Source organism: Electrona antarctica, assembly GCF_951216825.1.
Source record: "Electrona antarctica genome assembly, chromosome: 3".
In the NCBI taxonomy this organism is placed as follows: Eukaryota; Metazoa; Chordata; class Actinopteri; order Myctophiformes; family Myctophidae; genus Electrona; species Electrona antarctica.
This window is the reverse complement of record NC_136808.1, coordinates 29,347,581-29,365,080: the sequence shown is the minus strand read 5'-3', so window position 1 is coordinate 29,365,080 and position 17,500 is coordinate 29,347,581. Positions and strand designations below refer to the sequence as shown.

General features: G+C 44.2%; 1 protein-coding gene across 1 annotated transcript in view; it reads right to left on the bottom strand.

Annotated features, from left to right (window-relative positions):
* Window positions 1-17,500, bottom strand: part of fbn1 (fibrillin 1) — an 88,789-nt gene that overhangs the window by 44,939 nt on the left and 26,350 nt on the right. Inside the window, exons 10-26 of the mRNA XM_079497310.1 lie at window positions 16,560-16,712; window positions 15,588-15,902; window positions 12,686-12,838; window positions 12,477-12,596; window positions 11,929-12,054; window positions 11,576-11,698; window positions 9,897-10,019; window positions 9,165-9,317; window positions 8,143-8,196; window positions 7,722-7,847; window positions 7,151-7,276; window positions 6,885-7,004; window positions 4,442-4,579; window positions 3,654-3,704; window positions 2,587-2,712; window positions 1,559-1,786; window positions 1,112-1,237 (exon numbers count right to left, since the gene is read on the bottom strand). Coding sequence (XP_079353436.1) covers window positions 1,112-1,237; window positions 1,559-1,786; window positions 2,587-2,712; window positions 3,654-3,704; window positions 4,442-4,579; window positions 6,885-7,004; window positions 7,151-7,276; window positions 7,722-7,847; window positions 8,143-8,196; window positions 9,165-9,317; window positions 9,897-10,019; window positions 11,576-11,698; window positions 11,929-12,054; window positions 12,477-12,596; window positions 12,686-12,838; window positions 15,588-15,902; window positions 16,560-16,712 — 2,361 coding nt within the window. The remainder of the gene's footprint in view (window positions 1-1,111; window positions 1,238-1,558; window positions 1,787-2,586; window positions 2,713-3,653; window positions 3,705-4,441; window positions 4,580-6,884; window positions 7,005-7,150; window positions 7,277-7,721; window positions 7,848-8,142; window positions 8,197-9,164; window positions 9,318-9,896; window positions 10,020-11,575; window positions 11,699-11,928; window positions 12,055-12,476; window positions 12,597-12,685; window positions 12,839-15,587; window positions 15,903-16,559; window positions 16,713-17,500) is intronic.

Genomic DNA, 17,500 nt, shown 5'->3' with positions numbered 1-17,500 from the left:
GTGTGTGTGTGTGTGTGTGTGTGTGTGTGTGTGTGTGTGTGTGTGTGTGTGTGTGTGTGTGTGTGTGCATACAGTATATATACTTAAACACAACAGCGATGTATTTAACCAGCCTACAGGGACCAGCTCCAACAAGCCCCATGTAGCCAGACTGCCATTAGAGCGAATGAGTTGAATGCAGGAAAAGGCTTTACACCACTTTACTGTAATTAGCGTTGGCAGTGGGATTCAGGGTGAGGGATTGATGGGGAAACGGCTAGACTTGTAGCGATACAGTGGAGCTCTGTGATATGCGATATATAGTCCATGTTCGTTGAGCTTTGCTGGCAGGAGCTAGTGACTACATTTCAGCAGGTATGCAACATATCAGTTATATAGATAAAGTTCTGAACTGTTCTAGATTCAAGTTCAGTGTCTGAGTCTTTGCGGTATTTCACCTACATCTACCCTATGGCACGGGACCACAGCTAAACCGTCAATTAAAAGTACTGTATGGATCCTTTATGTCGAGCACTGGTGCTTTGAATGTTATATTTATGTTGGGAGGGTCACTCACCAGTGAATGTTATATTTATGTTGGGAGGGTCACTCACCAGTGAATGTTATATTTATGTTGGGAGGGTCACTCACCAGTGAATGTTATATTTATGTTGGGAGGGTCACTCACCAGTGAATGTTGTATTTATGTTGGGAGGGTCACTCACCAGTGAATGTTGTATTTATGTTGGGAGGGTCACTCACCAGTGAATGTTATATTTATGTTGGGAGGGTCACTCACCAGTGAATGTTATATTTATGTTGGGAGGGTCACTCACCAGTGAATGTTATATTTATGTTGGGAGGGTCACTCACCAGTGAATGTTATATTTATGTTGGGAGGGTCACTCACCAGTGAATGTTATATTTATGTTGGGAGGGTCACTCACCAGTGAATGTTATATTTATGTTGGGAGGGTCACTCACCAGTGAATGTTATATTTATGTTGGGAGGGTCACTCACCAGTGAATGTTATATTTATGTTGGGAGGGTCACTCACCAGTGAATGTTATATTTATGTTGGGAGGGTCACTCACCAGTGAATGTTATATTTATGTTGGGAGGGTCACTCACCAGTGCAGTTCCTCTCGTCCGAGTCCAGAGCGTAGCCGTTGTTGCAGCGGCAACGGAAGCTTCCGATGGTGTTCCTGCACCTCCCATTAGAGCACAGGCTGTTGATCATCCTACACTCATTTAAATCTGGATAGAGAGAGAGAGAGAGAGAGAGAGAGAGAGAGAGAGAGACCAGAGAAGACCATTTATAGCATCATCTTATACAGTAGAACGTGCTTCTATGGAAAACAAACATAATGGAGTAGCAGTAGTAGCACTGTGTATAATGAAGAGAGTTTTCTTCAAATTGATTTTCATATTGTACTGAACTGAAGATAATTCAGTGGCTTCCTTGACCATCAAACAAACTATGCTTTTGAAAATGACTGTCAGTAATGTCGAGTGCACCGTGGCATGACCGTGACTGACTCGCCGGGACTTCCAAGTTGTCCGTATTCCGTGCCTTACCTTTGAGGAAGGGCCTGCCGTTGATGAAGTCTCCTCGGTGTGAGAAGCCGGGGCCTCTGGGACACAGCTGGGAAAAGTCTGGAGAACCCTTCTCTGGACACTCGTCACATTCTGGCCCCCAGGCCACCCCCACTGAGCAGCAGCAGGCGTCCACACGGTGCTTCCCTGGTATGGGAGCCCCGCAACGCTCGTCCTCATGGGTCAAGTAACAGTGCTCTGTGCGCAAATCTGCAGGTCACACGCACACGTGCACACGCACACGCGCACACACACACACACACACACACACACACACACACACACACACACACACACACACACACACACACACACACACACACACAGGGCCGAAGTCAGTCTCCAAATCCCCTACGCAGAAGCTCGCCAGAGATGAGCTCAAAACAGACAGAGATACATAAATATGTTGTTTTTGGTTTGTTTGGGCCGTGCTGTGGGAAACACATGTCAGCACATCACTCGTCTCAGGAAGTAAGTAATGATGTTCTCACTCTAGGATAGAATGTATGTTGCGTTGGGTTACGTGTGCTGTGTCCAGCAATGGATTCCCTATTGTGAGGGTCGGGACGCAGGCTCTGTGGAGCACGAGCGCGCAAAGACAACATGTACTCCACAGGAAATATGTATATAAATGACATGCTTGGGTGTATGTACGATAGCATCATTTCTGTTTTCTTTGTTTGTTTTAAGCTAAAATCGGCTGATTATTATAATTATTGTTTTCATTTTGTAGAACTAAGTTCTGATTTTTTTTCTTTTTTTCTCTGTTTTGTTTTGTCTGTATCTTAGTTTCTCTTCAATAAGCGTAGGTATAATACGCTTCGGCTTCAGCCTACACCTTTTCGCTGTCACCTCTGTTTATGCAAAGTATTTAACCAAATATTTAACCATGTTATTGTAAATCACCAAATTAAAACCTTTCAATTCGATTCAACCCACACACAAATACATACACAAAAACATAGGTAATACACACACAAAAACATAAGTAATACACACACAATACACACCAATGCATGTCCTGCCACTGGCATCGACGGTCATGCCAGGAGGGCACTGGCAGATGTAGGATCCTTGTGTGTTGACGCACTTCCCGTTGACACACACCCCGGGGAACACCTCACACTCATCCACATCTAATGGTAAGAAGCACAAACATTTCAACACACACCCCAGGGAACACCTCACACTCATCCACATCTAATGGTAAGAAGCACAAACATTCCAACACACACCCCAGGGAACACCTCACACTCATCCACATCTAATGGTAAGAAGCACAAACATTTCAACACACACCCCAGGGAACACCTCACACTCATCCACATCTAATGGTAAGAAGCACAAACATTCCAACACACACCCCAGGGAACACCTCACACTCATCCACATCTAATGGTAAGAAGCACAAACATTCCAACACACACCCCAGGGAACACCTCACACTCATCCACATCTAATGGTAGGAAGCACAAACATTTCAACACACACCCCAGGGAACACCTCACACTCATCCACATCTAATGGTAGGAAGCACAAACATTTCAACACACACCCCAGGGAACACCTCACACTCATCCACATCTAATGGTAGGAAGCACAAACATTTCAACACACACCCCAGGGAACACCTCACACTCATCCACATCTAATGGTAGGAAGCACAAACATTTCCCCATCAATCCCATAGGCTTCAATACAGGATTTCACTTAATCACAGAGATGTTACAGAGTCATGTGAAATTTTAATAATTTACTAGTTAACATCCGGCTAATAAAAAATAAATATTTTAAAAATGATTTGCAGTTATATCTATTGATATGTAGATGATAGAGTGTCACTCTCAGTGTATATGAATGTAAAAAAGAAAAAGAAAAAGAAGAAGCTTTTGCAATGTTTTATATTCCTGTAGCGTATAAATTATGTAATGAATTGTAAATTAATGCAATTTACCATTTATTATGTAATGGGTTATGTACTGTATGTAGTAGGTTTGGACCCGAGGAAGACTGTCATGGGGATCCTTTTAAATAAACAAATTACAATCTTTTTAGTCAACAATATGGCAGGCCTTACCTTCACACACATTCCCTTTGATTCGGGCATATCCCTTACCGCAGAATGGATCTGGAAAGGAAAGCATGCAGTCAGTATTGAGTCAGACCCGACATCGTCTCTGTCGGGTGGAAACCTCTTATGTCCAAAACTGCTTTTCAGGATTTAAATTCAAAATGCCATATTTAGAGCTACTTTTGATGCTTTTGTTTGACGCTGTAGTGTAGTTGATCAAGCAGGGCGTTGATTTTGGAAAAAACACAAAAAGTTAAAATATGGAGATGAGAGGTTTCCGCCCAACAGAGACGATGGGCTCCATCTTATGCCATGCTTTATCCTCAAGTAATAAACATTTTCCGTGAATTACGGATTTAGGAGCTTCCACTATGCGTAAACGTTATCTTGCGGCCACACAACCCACTATTCATTTTGCCGACTCCTACAGTATATTTGCGGGTGGAGGTGTGTCTGTAGGCGTGTTGATGCGCTTTCCCTATATTTGCTATCTTATGCACACAGGTCTAGGACAATGGAAAGTGCCTCTTCAAATCACCCCTAATGCGAATTTGTTTGATAAAAGAATGCGCTCCTGACTCGGTCAGACCTGAGTTGGAGCTGCCTCGGCTTGAGTCATGTTGCACAACATTCACAGCTCAGAGGTCTCGTTCTGTCTTAATTCTCCACAAATCTCTGTGATTGGAATTTTACTATAATCAGCAGTATAATCACCAAATTAAGGAAAAAGGGCCCCTAAGGTTGGAGCCCCAAATGTGTAATACGTAATATTGTATTGGAAATGCTTGACTCACCTCGTTCGCATCGGGCACACGGACTGCCCCAGGCCTCACCCAGAGTAGAGCAGCAGTGTGACTTCAAGGTGGCGCCATTGATGTTGACCTCACAGCGGTCATTCACTATCTTCAGCCAACAGGTACCCTTACTGGTCTCTGTTGTTTTGTTTTTTAAAGGGATGTAGAGAAGTCAAGTCAAATTCTATTATAGCTAGGGATGGAGCTCGTTAAGGTTTTATTGATAACGATCACCTTATTTGCTATTATTTTGTGGAAAGAACAGAACCTTATTTGTATTGGCCAGTTGTGAGAGTTTGTATGCCAATAAACAGTTCTAAGGTGTATACACACCACACACACACACACACACACACACACACACACACACACACACACACACACACACACACACACACACACACACACACACACACACACAGTCACACACACACACACACACACACACACACACACACACACACACACACACACACACACACACACACAAACACACGCTTTTAGCTCTGCCTTTTCGCCAACGATAGACTGAGAAGTTGCACATTGAATACGTCACGTATTATGTGAGACTATTCAATCGATTCGCGGGAGATACAGTATTATAACTCTATGGCAGGGAGATTTGAGAATTGGATTAATAACTTATGGCAACGTCTTACCGTGCTTGCCTTGGGCAGCAAGCACGGTAAGCACAACATGCGTTGGGGGTGGAAGAGCAGGATGTTTGTTCCGCTGCAGCAGCTGAGGCTCCCGTGTTGTTTCGACTCGGTGCAGACTTGCAAAGGTATCGCATTTGGGTTTAATACAATGCATTATGGACAGATGTCTATGCATTGTTGAAATGCTCCCTTTCCTGCATGCAACAACTGTGGTAGGCTACATTATTGCATTTAGCTCCCCTCTTGTCTTTTTTTTAAATGTTACCAAACTTTTCACCCGTTTCACCATACTTCCACCACGGCAAACGATGACGAACCACGCAACCACCCGTCGCGTCCAAGCCCCCTTTATAGCGAGCGGCCCATGACGTCAGCCGCTGCGGCTATACCCGATAAGAGGCTCGACAAGCCAAACTCTTATTGATACTCGGGTCTCGATAAATGCCAAACCAGGTTTGTAGTGGACCCGAAAGGGACCAGTGCCCATGTACCTGTCAAACTACTTCAAAATAATGAGAAACGCCCTCAGGCACTGAGGCACAACACCAGAGTGAGCTGATCTCATTCCCCTCAGATTCGTCACAAACATGGGGATGAATTCATTATGCCACCAAAACTTTGAATGCCCTACCACCAACCATCAAACTTTGAATGCCCTACCACCAACCATCAAACTTTGAATGCCCTACCACCAACCACCAACCATCAAAAACTGCGACTCCCTATCCTCCTTCAAAACCACCATAAAAGTGAAATTGTCTGCAATTTGCAACTGGACAAGTCTTATGCGTGCTCAATTGTTGCTGAATTCTTCAGACCGGAAACGTCATCTTCTACAGTAGCTTGCCAAAATAAATGACCCCCACGGTTTTTATGTAAATATACTGTCACTGCCCTTAGTATTGATTATTTTTGTATAGTATTGTATGTCTTTATATGTCTTGCTGAATTGAATACATAGGGCCACAATGGAAACAAGCCCTTTTATTGTATAACTGTACTTCTGTACATTTTGCAATCAATCAAAAACTCTGCTACCTACTGCTGTTTGTGTGTACTGTATAAGGAGCCAGTGTAACACAGATATGATCACATTTTCTTGTCATGGGTAATATTAGTTGGTGATCAATTTAGGGATTCTAGAGAGAAGAGTGTCACAGTGTTCTAGCCTAGAGATGAGACAAAAGCAGTCTTTGTAATGTCGTTGATGTGGTTCTTAAAAGAGAGATTTGGGTTGAATAGGACACTGAGTATAACAGTATAGGGCTTTGTGAAATCGTGGAACCAGCTAGATTTAGAGTAAGATTACTGATTCGTCTCTTATCCGCTCTGATCCAAGAACTAACATTATATTTTATTCAGAATTTAACAGTAAAAAGTGTTATGACATATGAATTCGGATTTTTAGCTGCGTTTCTCCATCGGTTTTCAGAAAAACGCGGCCGGTGTGCAACCACCTTAACTCCTTGCAACCGTTTGGACCCAAGGAGTTGTATGGTGACCCTTTGGTGTGGTTAGGGCTTTTAACATGTAAATTGAAAAAAGAATAGGACCAAGCACAGACCCATGTGGTATGCAGTAATTGCATTTCTTTCTTTCTTTTTTGGTCTGATGAACAGTCATTATGGAGAACAAAGTGAGACCAGTCAGTTAAAATATATTCTGAACCAAAATAGAGCGCTGCCATTGAGGCCAATATAGTTTAAATGTAGTGAGTTGCTGAACCAGCAGGTAAGAGGTTCAAAAGAAATCTGACTGTACGCAAACAATCAATACTTGCTTACCTATACACTGCAGCCCTGAAGCGTCCAGCGTACTGCCCGACGAACAAAGACACACGTATGACCCGGCACTGTTCCTGCACTCCCCGTTCACACACGGACTTGACTCGCACTCGTTGACGTCTGCGGAAGACGACAGACGGATTACAGCATTCATATAAGTTACCAGGCATCTAATGCATAATAAAACAGCAGGTGTTGTTGGCTTAATCATAACAGAATGTGAAGCAATGTTACAGTGAGATGGAGCGTATCTGTGACCCTCAGACCTTCACAGACGTTGGTCTCGGAGTCGAAGCGGAACCCGGTGCCACAGTGGCAGGTGAAGCTTCCCGGCGTGTTCCGGCAGAGGCCGTTGTCACACAGCAGCCTGTTGACCAGGCATTCATCAATGTCTGATGGAAGAAGACGTATGTGAGGACTTTCAGTACAGTGGCTTTGTGTTATCAAGCCTGCATAACACATTCGTGATGGAGGTGAATCCGGCAGTGGTTCCCAAACTGGTTAGCTCATGACCCAGAAAGAGAAATTAGACGTTTGCCCGGGACGTAAACTACTGAAAATAGCAGATCTACATGAAGCACGTACACAATGTGTCGCTTTGCACCACGTTAAGAGCTTGTAGATATGCTATTTTCACTCATACATCTTATGGAATTTCTTTGATTTCTCCATGAAATTACTGAAAAAACAAATCATTGAATTTTGTTTTTAAATCATGAAAGTTTTTGCTATATTGGGGATGTTTTTTGAAAATGTTTTGAAATAATAATAATTAAAAACAAAATGTAGGAAACAAAAAAAAGGTACCCATAATGACCCAGTTTTTGGGTAACGTACCGACACAGTTCTTGCCAGAGAGGTCAACCTCGAAGCCTTCGTTGCAATTGCATTTATACGTCCTCAGCATGTTCTCACACTGTCCATTATGGCAGATGTCAGGGTCCAAGGCGCACTCGTTAATGTCTGAGGAGAAAGAACACAAGGCTTATAGATATCAGAGTAAATCTATCACCACACCCTGGAAAACTGCATAAAAAGCTCACGCTGGCACACAACCATACAGTGTTCATGTGCATTCACAGTAAAATTCAACATTAATATTAGTTTAACTTTCAGCACGCACGCACGCACGCACGCACGCACGCACGCACGCACGCACGCACGCACGCACGCACGCACGCACGCACGCACGCACGCACGCACGCACGCACGCACACACACACACACACACACACACACACACACACACACACAGTACCTCTGTTGTCACTAGTTGTGCCAAGGTCATTAGGGCACAAGCCCAGGAACTCAGCTGTAAGACAAACACACACACACACAGCAGGGTTAATACAAAAACAAAATGAAATAATAGTGTTTGAGAAAATATCACATTTGCCAAAATCCAAAGAAATCTCAAAGCAAGACATTTAATACCATGTTATTATCCATTTCCGTGCTTTCTCATTTAGCCTGGATGTATATAAACTGGTCGCCTTAATGTGGTAAGAGTACCGGAGTCTTTTGATATGGAGACTTTAATTGGTAGGACTAATGAGAAGTGACTGGCTAATGTGTGTGTGTGTGTGTGTGTGTGTGTGTGTGTGTGCGTGCGTGCGTGCGTGCGTGCGTGCGTGCGTGCGTGCGTGCGTGCGTGCGTGCGTGCGTGCGTGCGTGCGTGCGTGCGTGCGTGCGTGCGTGCGTGCGCGTGTGTGTGTGCGTGCGTGTGTGTGTGTACGTACACAGGTCTTACTATACGAGAACTATACGACTTAAACTTGACAAATTGTGAGGAACTTCTGTTCTTCCAAGAGAAAAGGGCTATTTTTATGGTTAAGAAATATGTTTTTTGAGTTAGGGTTATAATTTGGGAAGAAATTCGGTTTTGGAGTTAGAGTTAGGAATAGCTATTTAAGGGTTAGGTTTAGGGTTAGGGTGAGGGGTTAAGGTTATGTATATAGTCTGGTCTGGCTGCGATTAAGGTTATGATTAGGGTTAGGATGTGGTTAGGTTTAGGTTTAGGTTTGGGGTAAGGTCGGGCCAACAGTTTAAATAAAAATGTCATTTTTAATAAAAGGTTGGTCCTTAGACATCTTCACAAGTGTAGTAGGAAACCGCTATGTGCGTGTGTGCATGTGTGTGTGCGCGCGCGTGTGTGTGTGTGTGTGTGTGTGTGTGTGTGTGTGTGTGTGTGTGTGTGTGTGTGTGTGTGTGTGTGTGTGTGTGTGTGTGTGTATTAGGGGTGATTTACACAAGTGCCAAGGGTGGAGTGATATACCATACCAGAAGTTTTCATCGGGCAGGGCTGGCAGGGTTCTCCAAAGGCATATTCCGTGCTGGCACAGCAGCACTCGGACTTGGTCACGGCGCCAAATAAAGGTCTCACACACTGTCCCCGCTTGTACCCACCATAACAAGAGCTGCGCATATGTGTGTCTGTTTTCAGACGGGCAGAGAGAAAAGAGAGAAAAGGGGAGAATAGAGAAAGACAGACACAGAGAGAGAGAGAGAGAGAGAGAGAGAGAGAGAGAGAGAGAGAGAGAGAGAGAGAGAGAGAGAGAGAGAGAGAGAGAGAGAGAGAGAAAGGCATGAGTCACTGTCTCCAAACAAACAACAACACTGGGGGAAAAGGGGGGAAAAAACAGTTGTTCTCTCTCCAGAAAATCCAGGGAGTTGGAGCATTCTCCTGCGCTGATATCACCATGAACAAAACTCACCCAAACACAGAGGGGAACAGAGTTTCAACACTTCCTGCACAATGCACAAAGAAATGTCATGGGGGAACACGAGAATGTTGGAAATAATGGGTATAAACAAATCTCAGGGCCTGTCTGGGGGTCTGGAAACGGCCTGAACATCATTATATCTAAGCCATGCTCATTGGCATTTCGTCTAGCATACTTTATTGGTGAACGTGTGATTTGCGCTTATCCTGAAATGTACAAGGGACGTGCTCAAGTTAACAAATCATCAGTTGAGGACAGAGTGCTTTGCGCGCATGGGACCGTTACTCACCAACACAGACGCGTCCGTCCAGCCCCACGGCCAGTCCAGGCATACACTCACAGCGGAAGGAGCCCTCTGTGTTGACGCAGCGGCCGTTCATACACATGCCGGCGGTCTCGCATTCATCAATGTCTGGTAGAATGGAGACAAAAGACAACATTAGGAGCCTGGGGTGACAGAGCAGCGCAACACAGCTTGCAACATGTCTCCAATATGCTAATTGCTGTTGCACAATAACTAAGTCTGTTGAGTAAGTCTAGTGAAATCGTGTTAATTTGTAGAAAATTGGAATTGCTATCTTCGCTATTAATCGATTTCCAGTACTTGCTAATGTGGTGGTTGGTGATGTGCTGAGATATTTAGAAAGTACAGCCAAGACTGCAATAGCGAATCCCTCAATGACCTCAGTTAAGAAAACAGGGTTTGTGTGTTACAACAACTATTGTAATGAGAGTATCAAGACATGGCGTGTGTGTGTGTGTGTGTGTGTGTGTGTGTGTGTGTGTGTGTGTGTGTGTGTGTGTGTGTGTGTGTGTGTGTGTTTGCACGCAAGACATGGCGTGTGTGTGTGCGTGCGTGCGTGCGTGCGTGCGTGCGTGCGTGCGTGCGTGCGTGCGTGCGCATGTGTGTGTGTTATGTCTGGGTGCGTTGGAAGGCAAAAAGAGATTTATCTCAGCTGTAGAAGGAGAAGAAGTCAGGGCCTCTGTAGACTACACATGTCATTAATGACTGCCTATGTCAGCACCATGTGTGCCCAGTCAATTTCCTTCTATTTATTTATTCAGTTGTGATTTAGCCAGGTCAGTCTTATTTTTTAGGTCTGATGTCTGAATCTATAAATTCACATGGTACAAAATGATCATTGGGGCTACATGTTACTTTATTCTACCGTCACCAACCAAGTGGTTCATCGGTGGCTACTGTACGTGGTTCATGAGTGGTTCAGACGATTACACAAATTACAGTAGTTTTCTGTTGTTCTACAGTTGCAGTTTCTACAGTATATGGGACCAAAAGGGTAGAGGCTGAAAAATTCCATATGGCCCCTAAAATAGTTCCATATTTGGTACAATAAAGTCCATTAAACTTTTTGGTTGATAGTGTGGGTGTGTGTGTGCGTGTGTGTGTGTGTGCGTGTGTGTGTGTGCGTGCGTGCGTGCGTGCGTGCGTGCGTGCGTGCGTGCGTGCGTGCGTGCGTGCGTGCGTGCGTGCGTGCGTGCGTGCGTGCGTAAAAGAGAGATTTGTCTTGGGGAATCGTTGTGTCTTGCGATACGCTAGTCAGTTAATATGCTGCTTTAACTTCAAGGGCAGGGCAAATCCTCGTTAGTTTCTATACCGACAAGGAGGTTCAGGGCGGGGTGTCTGGTGGTGCCTCTCAGAGAAGCAGGGCCCCCATTCCCCACATGTCCAGCTGGCCTGCCAGGATGCTTGGGGATTTTTCCAGGGCTTTTAGGGGGATTTTTGCTCCGTGCGCTAAGGAGCACATAATAGAAACACAAACACGCCAGCAAAGTAGCCGCCTCCCAGCCTGGCTTAACACGCTGGTCAAAACAATCTGACTTGCAAACATTTTGCCCGTGTTACGGTTAATGAATGCAGATAATACAGTGTATGCTATAAAGTATACAACACAGTATACTGCAATCAGTGGAATGTTTGTGGCTGTGGTACCACTAACACAAACTCACCTACACACATGCGTCCACTGGCATCCAACAGGAAGCCAGGTTTACATATACATTTGAAGCTCCCATCTTCGTTGATGCACAACCCATTCAGGCACATGTTCCTGATCAGACATTCGTCCAGGTCTGAACGGGGATGAACAGAAACAGATTGATCAATTTTCATTTGGCTCAAATACAGTACTTCACTCGTTCCACTTCTGCAATGAAACATGCCTCGTGTTGGCATGGATTTCTAACCAACATCTCTCCAGTGTTAACTTATTAAAGGCCTCATTTCTTAGCCAACTTACGGTAACCATCCTAGAAATGCGACTCTGCACTACGTCATTACTTGACACACAGATTAAACAGACCTTGACAATTCTTGCCATCTGTGGTGATCTCGAACCCAGCATTGCAGACACAGTGGAAGCTGCCCTCGGTATTCACACAGCGGCCATTGTTGCAGATGCGACCATTAGCGACACACTCGTCCAGATCTGAGTAGCACACATGAGAAGTACCGTCTAACATCCGCTTTCTTTGAGTGTGTGTGTGTGTGTGTGTGTGTGTGTGTGTGTGTGTGTGTGTGTGTGTGTGTGTGTGTGTGTGTGTGAATGGTAAATTTATATAGCGACTTTATCCAAGGCGCTTTACATTGATTGTGCATTACATTCACCCATTCACAGAATTTCACACACACATTCATACAGCGATGGCGGCGGAAACCATGCAAGGCACCAACCAGCACATCAGGAGCAATTAGGGGTTCAGTGTCTTGCTCAAGGACACTTCGACGCTAACTCTGGGGGAGCCCGGGTTCGAACTGGCAACCTTGTGGTTGTCATCCGGCCACTCTACCCCTGAGCCACCGCCGCCCCTTGCCGCCCGTGTGTGTGTGTGTGTGTGTGTGTGTACTGACCTCGGCACTCTGTTCTTGTGGCAGTGGTTTGAAATCCAGCCGGGCACTGACAGATGTATGACCCAGGTGTGTTGATGCACTCTCCGTGTGCACATGGGTTCCTGCCACACTCGTCATCGTCTGTAGAGGAAACATACAGTACATAATTCCTCCTCGCGCATCGTTCATTTGAGAATGAGATTTGTTCAATAATTAGCTCCTCCACTCACCGATGCACTCGCCCCTGACGTCACCCTTAAAGCCCATGTTGCACTCGCAGATGTAGCCACTCCCAGGCGTAGGGACACATCGCCCGTTCAGGCACAGGTTGCGGTAGGCCTGGCACATGTTGGTGATATTCTGGGTTTGAATTATACTGGGTCCTGGCAAACATATGTACGGACATAAAGTGCTTGGATCAGAAACAAAGCAATAGTTAAATATGCACACAATATCCACTAGCCATGACACTAAAGAAGTCCCTCGTTGTAATAACAGACAGACAGACAGACAGACAGACAGACAGACAGACAGACAGACAGACACAGACAGACAGACAGACAGACAGACAGACAGACAGACAGACAGACAGACAGGCAGACAGACAGACAGACAGACAGACAGAGACAGACAGACAGACAGACAGACAGACAGACAGACAGACAGACAGACAGACAGACAGACAGACAGACAGACAGACAGACAGGCAGACAGACACAGACAGACAGAAATGTATATATTGTTGTGCAAGAGGAATTACTGTATAAGGCATCATGATTGTATTATAAGAGCATTATAAGAGCTTATAATACGTGTAGTATTATAAGAGCATTATAAGAGCTTATAATACGTGTAGTATTATAAGCTTCATGATTGCGCCATAATATATATTTTTTCCAAGCCATTTAAACCAAAAGATGATATCTTGAATCTGGAATAATTATGGTAATGAGGTTATTACAAGTCATGTATTTATGGACCATTGTTTTATTTTTGTTTCCGTGTGTATTGTGTATTAATAATAGCATTATTTGTAACTTGTCAAGAACTCTGGAAGTAATTCTACTATGTGTAACATAATATCTCATAAATATGATTATTTTAAATAGGCCTGACTTCGTAGCACGTTGACAAGTGTTCATGACACTTACTCTGGTCTCGCTCTGGATAAGAGCATCTGCTAAATGCCTACATTGTAACTTGTGCTATAATAGAAGACAATGAAATATAATTTAAAAAAAAGTAGCTAGTAGCCCTTAGAATGTGTAACTCATGCTCATTAGTGTTGGGCTTGTTACTCCAAGAAAGTTATGTATTACTCAACTGGAAATGGTGCCTTAACGTTGTGCTAAACCTCTAAAGGAAAAGCGTCACCAAAATCAGAAGATACGTAGGAGGATGACGCATTAAGGATGTGTTGAGTTTCATGGTAATCTTCCCATTACATTTTGAAATAACTTAGTTTCATGGTAATCTTACCATTAGAGTTTAAGATAATGCAGTTTCATGGTAATCTTCCAATTAGATTTTGAGATAACTTGTGAGTAAGTGGGACATTTGACCTAAGGGTGTGGGCTAAAGGAAAGCCAATGGGCCTTCATCAAAGTCAGCAGGGTTAATCTTTGCAGAGTGAATTTTGTTTCATGACAATCTACCCATTAGATATTGAGATTTACTGTGCAATTGGAAGATTTTTTATTTTATTTATTAATATTGGGTTCACCGTTCATCCTCCAGGGAACATATATGCACTCAATGCCATTCAGCCAGGGCCCAAAGTGCATGACAGACAGTCTGACCGACTACCATTGCGATCCTTAGAGCCCCACTAGCTGGCAAAAATGGTGTGGCAACACAAATGCAATGTGTTTGTCACACACGTTTGTGTGTATTGATCGGCACTTGGGTGGCACAGTGGTTAAGTACTTGCCCACCACCATAGCGTTTAGGTGTTTGAATGCACCACAGTGCATCCGGCTTTGTCGAGCGTCTATAGTATAGACTATATACGATCATAATTGGCTCGTGTTCGGGGGAGGGAAGCCGGACAGGGAGCTTGATGTTTGTCACTGAGCGAACTTCTACGGGCTGGGGTGGCACCTATCAGCATGAAGAGTTGGGCGGGAAGAGGAGCACAAGACGTCCTCCCAGTGGGGGCTCCTCACTGGCAGGTGAGCAAGTAGGATACGACAGTAGTGACAAAACACACATGTGTGGACAGTGGTGAGGAATTTATTGTCATAACGGCTAAATTGGGGTGAAAAAAGGGTAAAAAAAAAGTTGTGTGTATTGATGAATAACACAAAGAAATCTATAAGACCACAACATTTGAATATTCTCAACATGCGCTTCAATGTTTAGCTCAATATTCTAACAAGGTGCAAATGTGAAACATCTAATCGTTCTTCTTTAAATTAAGAGTTTGACTGTGGGATTAAATAATCGTGATCCCCATCTGACTGCCTAGTTTTTCACTAACCTTTGAAGAACCACCCGCCCACCGACATCATCGTTCTGTTTCATGAAAATCCGCCTTAAAATGGTGTGATCCTTTGTCGTCGTGTTGAAAAATAATCCAAACTGCCGATCAATAACAAAGAGCATAGGACAGAGCCACCCATAGCACGCCACCTCAATTTCCCAGAAGCCTTAGCAAGCCAGTGCGACGGATGTTTTTTCCGGTGACGTCATCCGAACACGTCACCTATCCCACTCTGTCCGATGGAAACCACCGTAAGTGTATTAAAAACGCGAATTAAACATTGAAAACAAAACTCGTAGAACTCGTGATTGGGAGTGAAGCTGTTCTACATCAATTAACTCGTGTAACTCGTGAATGGGAGAGAAAGTGTTAAATGTTTTAGATTCGATTGACATTAAACCTGTCTGTTAACTTAATCTAACATTTGTGACAGCGTCAAGACCCACATACTGGTCTCATAATATTTCATTAAGACATGTTGTGATGCAATATTAAGCTTATAATATGTTTACACTGTGCTTATAATACAATCTGATGCTTAATGATGAACTATTGAAGTAAAGTGTTACCCATGTTTAAATGTTTTTGCAGACATGTTTCCACATCATCAAACATGTGAAAACATGCAAAGACATGGTGAAGCAACATACCTGGTCCAGGAAGCGGCTGTATGGGCCATGGGTATTGGCCATGACCTTGGCCATGACCTTGGCCATGACCTTGGCCGGGACCTTGGCCTCCCTGGCCGGGGTAGGGTCCGGGACCTTGTCCGGGGGTTTGACCAGGATATACACCTGGGTAGATCCCAGGAAACTGAGGGCCGACGCCCCCAGGGCCGACGCCCCCAGGGCCGACGCCCCCAGGGTAAACGCCCCCAGGACCGACGCCCCCAGGACCAACGCCCCCAGGGCCAACGCCCCCAGGGCCCTGACCAGGAATCTGGAGACATATCTTCTGGTACTCCTCTGCAGACAGAGTGTAAAGTGGCAGTGTTGATTTCGATTAAAACTATGATGAAAAATGTTTCGTCGTTTGTTTGTTTTTTTCACTGATGAAAACGAGATAAAAACCAAGTCACTAATTCTGCGTTCACACGAGCAGATGCAAAAATACAAAGATTCACAGCACATTTTTGTAGCACCTACAAACGTTGGATTTGCTTTGTAGCTTCACATTGCTGGCTTCCATTGAAAATGAAAGGAACTGTATGTTTGTATCTTCCTGTGTGAACACAGCATTAGACTAAGACTAAATATATGGACAATTCGTCAACAAATAAAAACTACACTAAATGTTAGGGAGGGAGAACAGATCCAATAGAACTGGTTGTTCTCGGTTGTTGCGCTCTGAAAATACGCTGCGACACGTTGTGACCTTGTAGATCGACTATTTTCAGCATGCAACCAAGTGTAAAGTCAGGCATTACGACGCCACCAAGGCCCGACTAAAGACTAAATCTAAAATGTTTCAGATGACCAAAATGTGACTAAAACTAAATCAAAATTTACTGTCAAAATCAACACTGGCGTTTGGGAAACACACTCACGCGCATGTGTACTGTACAGTACATGAAACCTACAGACTTGATCTGTGCCGTGCGGGTGTGACTTCACTTCTCAAACCTGTTCCGCGGATGGGGCACATCTCAGGGGTGCCGCCGTCTGACCAGCAGCGGCCGCTGTCACAGCAGCACTGCATCTTGGACAGCAGCTGGGAGTTCTGGTTGGCACAGCGTCCGTTCAGCAGGCTGGCATAGCAGTAACCACCACGGGCATCTGGGAGTCACAATATATGGTAGAATGTCACATGACGTATACTAGCAATGGTATAGACGAATTCAGAAACGGGTCTCATGGTCGCAGCTTACGTATTTCCTGTAGGCGGACTTGACGTAGCAGAGTGACTGATGTTAGTCTGCCTCAAACGTTACTCTTTTACCTGCTTTTTACTAACACTAACATTACAAAGATGCCCAGAACATCGGGATGAACCTGTGTAGTTTATGGCTGCTCCAACAGTAGTGGCAACATTAAAAAAATATCCACCGCGGTGGCTGAGACCAGAGCCATTGAGTAATGGTTGAGACGAAGCAGTGAAAGGTCCTGAAAGATATATACATAACGTCAGTCTTACCCAATACCCAATCTTTCTGTTTCATGAACACAAGGCTGCCATACTTTATACCTCATACTTTAAATGCTTAGTAACCAAGGTTTTTATTAGAGAATGTAAAAGGTGAGTGTTCATTTTTTTCATTTACTGCTTTCTTTCGTTTTAGTGATTTTAGCTATTTTTGACAGGGGCAAATAGTCCTACCAGACCCCAGGAAATTACATCTGGCCACAAAATATTGCGGGGTCTATTGAATGTGAAGGGGGAGGTGACAAACTGACGATTGCGCCTACAAAACACAGTATGGCAGCCCCCTAGGTTTGTGTTCGTTCAGACACACAGAAAAAAACTACTTTGACCAGATGTAATTTCCTGGGGTCTAGTAGGACTATAGTATATAACAATAAAGAATTCGCCCTACATTTTTCACAAAAAAAAGACATATTTAGCC